Source organism: Mangifera indica, chromosome 15, assembly GCF_011075055.1.
Source record: "Mangifera indica cultivar Alphonso chromosome 15, CATAS_Mindica_2.1, whole genome shotgun sequence".
NCBI lineage: Eukaryota > Viridiplantae > Streptophyta > Magnoliopsida > Sapindales > Anacardiaceae > Mangifera > Mangifera indica.
Window position 1 is genome coordinate 6,468,840 of NC_058151.1, and position 12,393 is coordinate 6,481,232.

The window sequence follows — 12,393 nt, forward strand, 5'->3', positions numbered from 1 at the left end:
ATTAACTATTAAAATAAGAAAAAAAAATCCTCATTAATTAGGTTTCAATAAAAATCACGTGACGTGTAATATATGTAATTATCAATTTGATGAGAAGGGTGGATGGGGCCTAAGGGTGACAATTAGTAGGCTATGAGATTAGATGCTATCAATAAATATGAGTTGACAGGCCGGGTTTGAAAAGATTGACCTGCATCTCTCTCTCCTCCTCCGTCAGCCTTTTACTCCCTCTCGGACTGAGAGCAAATCTCAGGTTCTCCTCGTCCCATCCCGTGATCATGAGAGCAGTTAAAACCCATCTCCGATGAACTTGCATCTCCAAATCATGAATAATAGAAAGCCTTTAAAAAAAGATAAAGAAAAAAGAAAACACAACAACCCACAAAGGCAAAACCAAAAATTAAAAAAAAAGGCCAAGTGAAAGTCTCCAACAAAAGTTATATATAATCCAATGATCCATCTTCAAATGTTTTCACAATCATGAAAACTAGATATTTTTTGCTTGTCTTGCACCATATCCATGGACAAAAATGTATATGAGAAAGAAATATCATATAAATATAAATGGTATATAAATATTTGAGATAGCTAGCTAGAACTCATGAGAATGGTGGTAAATTGCTGGGTGATGTCGATTCATTGCTTCCCTTTGGCTACTGTGGCTAGTTTCCTCATCAGCATTCATTCTTGATCCCATTTGAGCAGAACCTGTTGCACCAAGATTGAGATAAACCAATCTTGAATCCAAACTAAGGTTAGCAAGATTACTTCCACTGCTACTACTATTATGTTCATGATCGTTCATTGGTGGGTATATAGTAGTAGAAGTAGGCGCATTTAAGTTGCCTTCTTCTCGTGAAAAAACCAAAGCTGCTGATTGAACCAGCTCAAGACAAAGCCTAAGCTTATTGGGTTCGATATGGCTTAAACCCGGAACAGCTCCTTTAAATAAAAAATCAGAAGTTAGGGTTCGTAGAATGTCTAAAGGAGCGATCCCATCTACGGTTCTCACGTTTGGGTCAGCGTGATGGTCAAGAAGTACAGCAACCATATCTGGTGACACCATTTCAGCAGCTATATGAAGTGGAGTCTTACAGGCTGGCCCAGCCGGGTAGTTAACGTCGGCTGCACCAAGCTCAAGCAAGGCCTTAACCACTTCTCGACTACAATTTTCAACCGCGTAATGTAGGGCCAGTGCTTTATCAAGATTTAGCCCTTCTCCCATTACCATAAGTTTGACTAGTTCAACATCAGAAGAGTCTAGTGCCCTTCTCATTCGACGTATTTTTTGATCCTCGAGATCAGAGGCTGCAGAGAGATCATGGTGGTGATGATGGTGCAGCATCAAGGATCGGCGACCAAGCGATGATTTGTGTCTAAGATCTTCAATTTTGGCAACCACATCGAGAGGTAGGTGTTTGGCTAGAACTTCCGGTGGTAGGCCGGATTTGGCTACAAGGTGAGAACAAGTTGTCCAAAGTTGATGCATTTCTTGCTTTCTTGAAGCCATTAGTACTTTCATTACATCTTCAATTGAGGCCTTCTCTACCATGCTTGTCAGTTGCTTCTGTTGAGACCAAAAAAATTTGATATTAGTGAGTAAACGGAATTACAATATTTTTAAATAGAATGTGTTTGGGATGTTTAATGCAATGTTAGATGTCTGTGTACAATCATGTTTTACTTGAAGCTTTTGAGGTGGTTTTTTTTATTTATTTATTTTATTTATTTTTTATTCCAATCTTAAATCCCAAATGAGGAAAGTAAGTGTTTTGGAAAGATTTGGTATGCTTACTGTGGAAGACAAGACTGTTAACTATAGATCAAGATCTCTAAATATAGAAAGTGTTGGGTGTTTGCAACATTTAGAAAAGAACTCAATTTCAAGAAACTCAATATGGTACAGTGCATGAAATCAAGATAAGCCAAACTTATTTGATATACATTAAAGAAAAAAAAAAACAAAGAGACTTTTAATCAAAGTATAATTGGCATCAAGTCTGGAAGAAGAAGAGGATTAGTTCATAGACAGAATAAAAGAATAATTGAATCAAATGCTTTAACAGAAAGTGAAAAGAAACTTTCAGTCGTTACAGGAAAAGGAAAGCACTAAATCAGCACAAGTTTCATATGGAAGGAAGAAAATGACGATTAAACTGGACGAAATTTTAGTTTTTATTGTTAAACAAAAGGCCAAACTCAGTCACTTCAGCATGTTGCCAGACAATAAGACTTCCCCTTCTGTGGAAAAAAGAGGGAAACAGAAAAAACACAACAAATAATGAACACCTAAAAAAACAAAGGCAAATCTCGCCTCACTTCCCAAAAACTGAAGAAAGCAATTTGCATAGTAGCCAAAATCTACAGAGCATATGACTCAAAATACACTAAACAAAGAAGATAGAGAAGGATAGTGTGTTGTATTAAACACAAAGAGGTGGCGATGAGAAGAAGAAGGAAACCTGAGTGAGTAATGCAAGCTGTTCGACACCGAAGTATCTGGCGGCAGCAAGAGTGTCAAGAGCAAGATCAACAGCTGAGGTGCAATGTGTATGCCAACACCCTCTCTCACCACAATTAGGCCTTGGCTCATGCTTTTGAGGAACAATAGAGACTTGACCACTATACAAGAACTGCAACAGTAACAAGAAGACTTCATAGCCAACGGAGTTCACTGGTATAACACCACCTCTTGAAACCGGTGAGGCTGGTCCCGGGTTCATCCTGGAGGCAGCCGGATCAAGCCCAGAAGGCGGGTCAGGTCCACAGAAGAATTTTCTGAAGAAGAGGCTCCTAGCAGCCAAGATACACCTGTGGGCATGAACAAAGCGACCCTCAACACTGAAAGTGACATCAGAAAAGGCTTGGCCATTGATGAGCAAGTTTAGATAGTCTAGAGAAAGAGATCTTAAGGATTCTTCAAGAGTCATGGTAAATATAAAAATATGATAAAAGTGTTTAGGGTTGATGATTAGACAAACAGAAAGAGATCGAGAGTAAGAAAAGGAGAAGGGTCTGTTGGTGAAGATAAAGGGAGAAAAGATAGAGTTGATTTCATAGGATATGATGTTGATGATGGTACTGTTATTGTTTTTTGAGAGAGATTCGCTAGTTCTATGGAGTTGTGGTGTTAGATATTTTGAATGAGAGAGAGAGAAATAAAGAGAGAGCAGTATGGGTGGCTAGTCTGGGCGGCTCAGCTATTTAAAAATAGTCATGAAAATACAATTAGTTATTTATAAATTTTAAAATATTTATGTTCCATAGTAATATACTAGCTAGTCAATTCTAATGTTGCTGTTCAGCCATATGACCAATAGGGGACTGGACTCTATATTACTAAAGCCAAATTGAACGCATTTACTCTGGGGTTAAGGTTCGTATTTAAGTACTGTAGATTAAAGCATTAGAATATACCTTCCAATTTGTATCAAATTTTAAGAAGAAGGAGACTGTGTATGGTAGAGTTTGAGTTTATAAAAATAGTATAATATCAAAATAAGGGTATTTTCATTTATAAATAATAATAATCCTCGTAATTAATTAATTAATTTCAACGAACAAGTTTTCAACGCATGCACCTTCAGTTTTGGAATTTGGAATTATTATTCAATATTTCCCCCTTTTCTTCTTGTTGAATTAGGCGATGATTGGTCATTCCACATTAATCAAAATCATAAAATTCAAACCATGAGTTACGACTGATATTCGATCATATGTTTAAATCCACCAAGGTTGGTAATTTAATTTATAATCTTATTTGGTTGATATTGAGTTTTAAAAAAATAATTGAAAATTCATTATTAAAGTCATTTGAATATTCAAGGTGGGTGTTCGAAATTTTACTTCTTTAGAAGAGGGGGAAAATAAGTTTTTACCTTTCTAAAGCCCTGGATTTCTTGGTTGGTATTTAACTCTTAAATCTCAATCTTGTATGAAGAAATGGTTGTGGTGGCATTTGAATCACACAGCTTGTTGGTGGTTGCCCAAATAAACCAACACACAATTCTTTTATTTGGTCATATTAACCCAAATTATTGCTTCAGCAACCCAATGTTTCAGTACGAACAAACGCAGCTGATCACTAAATTAAGTTTATGGTTGTTATTTTAATTGCTAATTTCCATTTTTATTTCCAAAGGGAAAATTTTTGAGAGTAACGGCTCTCTTCCATTTCATGTGAGTTTCTCATTTTATAAAGAACCAAAAATGATTGAAGAAAGGTTAGAGATACTAGATAAATTTCAGAGAACATATTGAGAAGTTATTTTTCACACTTTTTCTTTAATTACTATCTCACAAAGCCAAACTTGTAAATTCTTTGAGAGACCATTGTTTCTAACTTGTATATTCAGCCTTTGAGAGGCATTTTCATTCATCAATCCATTTGTAATCAAACTCTTAAAGGCGAAATTCTAGATAACTAGTATATTGGGCGCAATCTCTAACAAACTACGTGTAAGAAGATTTCAAGTGATAGTGAAACTCCAAGACGGTTGGATTGGAGAGATAGATATAGGAGGCGTATAAGAGAAAGCTCCGAACTACTATAAATTATGCGTTTTTTATCATTTCTCTCATTTATAGTTTAATTTTTAAAGAAACTATTCACCCCCCTCCCCCTATAGGTTCCTTTTACCCATACATTAAAGTTTTTCATATATAAGCAAAACTCAAACTCGAATTCAAGTTCATCAAATTGGGAAGTTCTTGGTTTGATCTAAAGATAAGAATAACTTACTCGAGCACAACACAAAAATCACAATTAAATCTTATAATTTATATATTTATTAATTATCTCTTATATTCAAACTTAATTAATAAAACTTTATGAGCGTAAGTGTAAGATTTTTGAATTAATTTGTTAGCTTGCAAGCTCACTAGATCGACCAAAAACAAACTTGAGATTAACTTGAAAGCTAAGCTTGAGTTGCCCAAGCTCGCGCTTGGCTCAAACCCTATTTGTATATGTGGTTATATTTTGTTTTTGTTATTGTTTTCAAATAGCAATTATATTAATATTAATGTATCAAATTCTTTCTTATAATTATGCTTCAAGATAAGCAGTCTGTTGCTATATTTTAATGAAGAGTAATGTTAAATGCATATATCTTTAGAACACAATTTGAATATATAGATGATGTATCATTTTATGATTGAGTATTTTTTTTATTTTTTAATTTAAAATCATTCAATCACATAATAATATATTATCTATATATCTAAACTATATATAAAAAATGTATACGTATAATTTTATTATTTAATTAAAAGTTTTGTAACGCCTTATCACACTCTCTTCTTAGTTGGTTTTAGATTGAAAGTGTTAATAAGAAACATGATTTATTAATTTTATAAAAGAAAGATTCCCTGTAACAGATTGGGGAAAAAAAAAAAACATGTCAAAGTACTAAATTATCATAATTAAAATTTTTTTAATAAATTAATCATTACTGTTTAATGGATCAAACTTTTAATATTTTAAATTAAATGCATCGAAACTATTATCTAACTTTAAAATCCTATGAAATAACAATTTTTCCATCAAAACGGTGACATGAACCTTTTATACAGTGTCATTGATAATTTGTCTACTAACATACATGGGCATTTTACAAACCACAAACATTTCAAAATATATTTTCCCCAAATTTATCTCTGCAAAAATAATAAAAATATATATACACATTTTTAGTATATAAATAAATAAATATATATATGTATATATTAATAATAAAATAATTTTATTATTTTATATATATGTATATATTATTATTTTATAAGTTTAAATTGTAATCCAAACAAGAAAAAGTCGTATTATTTTATTTTGACTTGATTTGATTTGAAACATAAAATAATTAATTTAATTTAGTTTAGAATTTTTTCAAATTATCTTTTATTTTAATTTTAAAATATTCTTAAATCTAATCAAATCGATCATATACACCCTTAAGATACACTTAAAAAAAAAAAAGGTTTAACATTACTAAACAAAATTATAATTAAAAGAATTTCAAACAATTTGATATATAATATAAAATACACATCTAGAGTTAGATTAGTTTTTGTATGATATAATATAAATTTTATCTCTTTTATTAAAAATTTTGAAATTTCAATCTCTCTAATAAAAATAATAAAATTTGTTCATCGAAGAATTCCATGTCAGCTAAAACTTATACATAATTTTTTAATTAAACAAAGAACTATGTCAAGTTAAGTCTATTTTTGTAGTTTATTTTTGTGTGACAAAAAAATAAATTTAATCATTTTAATATAAAAATAAAAAATTCATTTTTTTCTGAAAAAGCAAAATCAGTTCCTTTATTTAAAAAAATCAGTACTGATATTAAAAAAAAAAAAAAAAGAAGACAGATTGTGAAAGCAATCATGTGGGAATAAACCATGCAAATTGGAAACTTTGAAACACTTTTAACGCCGAAGGAATATTTGTGCACATTAATCAATGGTAAATAAATAAAATTAAAGAAAGTACCAGTCTGGTTGAATGAAGAATAATAATAAAATAAGATTAAGTTGACGGGAAAAAGATAAAGATAAAGAAGAGATGAAAAAATTAGTATGTAAAATTAGTTCGCGTGAGAAAGGGAATTATGGACTGGGCGGGGAGAAAGGGAGAGAGAAAGAGAGAGAGAGAGCACAGAAAAATGTGTCGGTTGGGAGTAGAGGGTTCATACTCATCATCCTATTCGAATTATCGGGTCTGGTGCCCCCACAGTTAATTTACATTTATAAATAAAGGTCATAAGGCTTATCCTCACCCAAAATATGTTAGTTTTTTTAATTTTTTTAATTTTTTTAATAGATCTGTATTAAAACTAATATTTTATCTATAATATAAAAAATAAATTTAAATTTTATTTTTTTTATAAATTATAAAATTAATTATTTTTTTTCTATACTAAATTTAAATAAATGATATTTTCTCTTTTAGAGTTTAGTTTTCAAATTCTAACATCATCACTTGAACTTTGATTCATCATAATTAAAGTTGGAAAAACGACTTTTCGTCTTCTCAAATAAAGATGAGTCTGAAAAGATGATTCTGAAAAGATGATTATCTTTTTAAATAAAAATGAGATCTTTGTTTTTATCTTTTTGACTTCAATCGATGCTTGCCAAAGGTTCAAGTGAGAGGAGAAAGTCGTTAGAGGAAGAGAAAACGTCGAAAAGAAGACGCTATTGGTGATGACGTCGAAGTTTAAAAACTAAATCTTGGAAGGAATGTTATTTTTTAAAACTTAGTATAGAAAAAAATAATTAGTTTTTAAGGTTTAAAGAAGAAAAAAAGATAAAATGTTAAAAAGTTAAAGTTTCGTTAATTTTAATGGTCTATGAGTAGTTTTTAAAATTAAAAGATAAAACTTAAAAATATAATATACTTTAAATAAAAATAAACTCTATGTATAAATAAATTTTAAATAAAAAATAAAACATAATAATATGTATAAATATATATATTTATTTATATATTATAAATAAATATGTATAATATTATTTTATATTTTAGATTTCAGTTCTAGTATTTGTATAACCAAAAGTGTACAGATTAGATTATAGTTCCAACTCTCTAAAAAACTTGAATTCGATTTGAAAATTTACTCTAAAACAAATTGAGAGTACTTTATTAGTTACATATATAACAGGATAATTCTTTTTAATTTATGTAACAACATAATGTCATTTTGTTTAAAAATAAAATAATATTATTTTGTTAAAAAATATAAAAGAAACCAAAAACCTTGATGAATCACGCTTTGCCCTCACATCTTGCACAAGATATTCCCTTTTCTCAGCTGATTTAAAACCCAAAATTTGATTTTTCATCTTTTTAGTAAACCAAAAATTTCAATTTTCGTCGACAACTACTATCAACAACCAGTCTAACCATCAGCCAAAGGACACTGGCAGATGCTAATGAGATTTTCAGTAGTTTTATTCCATGTTGTCTTTTATTCTCTTGTTCCATATTTTACAATAATCTTAAGATAAATAACTTTTAAGGAGTAGTTTGAATAATGAAGGAGGAGGGTTTAGAGTATGAGAGCAAGAGTTCATATTATCTTTGGTGATATTTTAAAATTAAATTTTTGATTTGTCTGGTTCAATATTAGTAAGTCTACTCATTAGACTCATAATTTTATTAAATTTGTGTAATTGGTTCAACTTCAAAAGGGTGATCTAATTCAAATAAGTTTTACTCATTACAAAAACAATGTAATCCGCTCAGCTCTGAAGTGATTATCTGACTAAAATAATATTTACTCATTACAAAAGTAATAATAATAATAATCATCATCATCATCATAATCATCTCAAGATAAATTAACATAGTACTCTTTTTTATTTTATAAAGAAGTTTTGGTCTTTTTTTTGGATGAAATAAAAACTCAAACATCTCTTATACAAACTGACAAATGTTATCAATTTCATACGGTTTTTGTGGTGAACATTTGCAGGTTTGTCAAGGACACTGTTGCAAAAAGCAACATGCCTAGTGGCGGTGTGACAAAGGTTAAATGGTTGAAACCTACAAAGTTTCAGTATAATGCAATCTGTCACAAAAATGTTTATGGGATTGGTTCCAAATATTTACCAACCATTGCAAAAGTAAATGTTACTTGTTTTGTGTTTATTTTGAATTCATAGAATTTATTATTAATTATCATTTGATGCCATTAATAAGGGAAGCAAAAAGTCAAAATCTTCATAACTAAAATAATGTGGGATTTGATTTTTGTTACAAAGCTCAAATTAAGTACTCTAAAGTCAACATTTTAAATACAACTAGACAAAAGGAAAAATAGATAACCATGCTCGGTACCTTAATTTGAAACTTACGTCAAATTTAAGACTTGAACATAAGAATTAATGACCAACAATCAAGTGATATCAAATCTACAAGGAAAAATATTCTTTTGTAATTATCATGACAGGGTCATAACCGAATCTCATAACATAACATCTTTATAATGATAATCCAAGAAAGATATAAGTTTCCACAAAAATTAAAAAAAAAATCATTAATATAGACATGACTCCAACCATTTAAAATTATGGGTCAAGCCCTTAAGAAAATGAGGATTCAAATGTATCTTTCCCAAAAAAACAAAAAATATATATTAGGACAAGCAAGAGATAAAAACAAAAACAAAAATACTAGAGATATTGCAAATTATTATATTACTTTTGCATTTTTTAAAAATTTTATGGGTGTTAATGATTTTTTAAAGGATTTCTAGAAATTGGGGAAGAAACATTAATGGTTTTTTTGAAATTTTTAATATTTTAGTACGTATTTAAATAGTTTCAAAAATTATAGTTACACTTTCTAAAAATTGAACATATAGAAGAAATTATGGGTTTACATGATTTGTTTTTTTATATTTTTCTTGTCATTTTTCTTATATGTTTATTGTGTATGTATTTAATGTCCATTTACGTGTTTATTTCATATCCTACATAATCATAATTCAATATTATTTATTAAATAAGAAATGCTTAGAAGTAAATGATTTTTTAAATAGTTTAAACAGTAATATAAACCGAATTAAATTGTATTTTTCCAAAATTTTTTCAATTTGATTTGAAACCTAAAATAGTTTAGTTTAGTTTAAAATATTTCCAACCTTTTTTTTTTAGTATGGTTTGAAAAAGTCTTTAAGCCACACCAAATCGATCTCTTATTCGATTTATCTAGATTAGAGTTGATAATTTTCAATAAAACCTATTAATCTGATATGATAAAATAATAACGCGTCATCCCAAAATCCTATCTCTCAGGATAAAACATTACTAAAATCTACTCATGCATGTAAACAAGAATATCAATATGCAATCATGCATAAACAAATCTACATGTCATAAAAATCAAACCTCTGAATAATACCTCATGTCTTTATTAATAATAATAAAAAACAAATATCTTATGAATAACCCAGGCATTATAAGTCTCAAATAAAAGACAATGTGTACTATAACAGAAATCAAGTCTATCAGTCATAATCAAATCATAAGTCTAATACTATCTCTTAACACCTCTGAGTTCATCCATTATATGTCGCTCCTTCACTGATTTGTCACTCACCGTTGTCATTTCTAACTTTGTTACGTAAAAAATGTATAGGCAAGGAGTGAGTGAAAAACACTCGGTAAATAGGAATAATCTATCATTAATTCTCTTAATCAAATCTATCACATTTCTTTTACTAACCTAGGTTAACTCGAACTCAATCTCAAACTGTCAAATCTCAACCAAATCTAAAGGAATCGACATATCAACCCAATATAGTGACTAATCTCTAAGGCTCTCTAGTCTTGAGTGTCTTATCTCTCTGCTAACCGACAAACTTATGATTCTTGTTAGTTAATTTATGAACCCTAATTATCAGAGCCTCTATGTCTTTGTAAATCTTAACCAATCGACAAACATGTAGTTTTGGTAATTATCTCTTTATCTAGGGAGACTAATTGACAAACTATACCCTATCTAAAGGTGTGTCTACGTCATGAGTACTCTCTTAACTAATCTATAATCTCATTATCTTTGTTTTATAAGTATTATCTAATCTCATATCTTATCGAGATACTTAATCTTTATTGATACCCAATCTCTCAAAACTCTCTTAGACTACTATTTAGTCCACTTTATCTCTACTTAGATTTCTCTTAACCATATCAAAGTATCCCCATGAGTGTCTACCCTTCAAGTCCATCTTGGCTTTTCAACAAGCCTTAATCTCTACTAAAAAATCTTACAAATTATTTTTGGTCATGACCAAGTCACAACCTTACCTTCCTTATATGTACGGGTGTATGCTTGGTCATGCATGGGCCCATGTGATGTTATATGGATGAAGATCACTCCCAAGTTTTTATGGGCATACATCTTTAAAATCCACGAAGGCACAGGCATGACACCTTTGGATGCACGAGCATACCTCTTTTAGGCATACATACGATCACTCCCAGTTGCTCTCTTGGGCATATATGCATGTAAAGGGATATGTACAGGCGTGCTTCTCCCAAATCCTATTTATCATCTTCAACCTAAGGGTTCTACTATTCCATTTAAATTTTTGATCATGCATGACCATACAAGATTGATGCATAGGCGTACATGATGTCAAAAAATCATCTAAGGCATGGACAACCATGTATGCTTCACCGCATGTTCGTTCGTCAATGAAATTGAAATTCTAGCAAGGGACATATAGGCATGTATTTTTCCCTACATGGGTGTACATCTTTGAAAATTCTGGCAAATCTAGCCTATGCATGCTATAACTCTTTGAGTCACAATCATATGTGACATCCTAGAAATAGATTACGACCAAATCTTAGCCAAATTTTCATCACTCAACCAAAAAAAAAAAATCCTTCAATGCCCTATGCATGACTCACACATATAGAAGGCTCTAAGAATTCAACTTAACATCACACAAAGATCTTGTATGGATAGTTCTTTATATTTTATTCATGCCATTCAAAACTTCAAGCAATGTTTATTTGAGGAACTAATCAAACAAGCATGGCATATCAATAGCAAAAAAATAATCTTTGTCAATTCATCATGAACCAACGAAAAGACAATCCTACTTACCTAATTTTTGCAAGCAAGCAATGGCGTCAGTCTCTTCTTTCTCCTTCAAAATTCTTGGCCATCGAGGGTTCTTCTATGAATGTTGAAAGCCTCCCTTTCCTTTGGATTTCGCTTTCTCTCTCTTTTTAAATAAAAAACAACAAAATTAGTGTTTTAATCTTAAGGAAGGAAACCCTTATATATAATCGGCTCCCTGGGATCCTTCTTTTATCAGGATTCCAAATTTGTAACGATCGATGTACACATCAATTCAATTAGGTATAGGCGTACACTCTTCAAGTGCATGACCATATGTCCGACCAAACACATATTTTGTTTCCAAATTTGGCCTAATTTGGCCTGAATTAAATTCTACACATTGAGAAAGAACAATAATGTCCTTGGAGCGTATCTGAGGGCATTACAACGATACAAAAAAAATCAGATTAGAGTTGAGATTGTTTTATATGAAAATTATTTCGAGTCAACTTGAGATGACTCAAAACTAAATTGGATAGTGTTAGGGTTGATATGAAAGAATACATGTCAACTCAAACTGACTTGAATGTTTAAAAAAAATATATTGTTTTAATAAAATTTATTAGAGATAAATTATAAAAATGTTGAAGAACAATATAAATAGTAGTTGAAATATTTATAAATCACATGTAATTATGTCTTTACAAGTTGTAATTACTCAAATTATTCGTAATTTTTATTTATATATATATATTTTATTTTATTATTCGTTAATGTGAATATGATTTGTTTAGATTATTAAAGTGTTTTAA

General features: G+C 30.1%; 1 protein-coding gene across 1 annotated transcript; it reads right to left on the reverse strand.

Moving 5' to 3' along the window:
* Nucleotides 1-418: 418 nt before the first annotated feature.
* Nucleotides 419-3,176, reverse strand: LOC123197641 (BTB/POZ domain and ankyrin repeat-containing protein NOOT2-like). Its single transcript, XM_044611975.1, has 2 exons — nucleotides 2,463-3,176; nucleotides 419-1,567 (listed from the first exon to the last, which is right to left on the reverse strand). Exons 1-2 carry the CDS (start codon nucleotides 2,928-2,930, stop codon nucleotides 593-595), a joined length of 1,443 nt encoding a protein of 480 aa, XP_044467910.1. The 5' UTR covers nucleotides 2,931-3,176; the 3' UTR covers nucleotides 419-592.
* Between the last annotated feature and the right edge of the window lie 9,217 nt (nucleotides 3,177-12,393).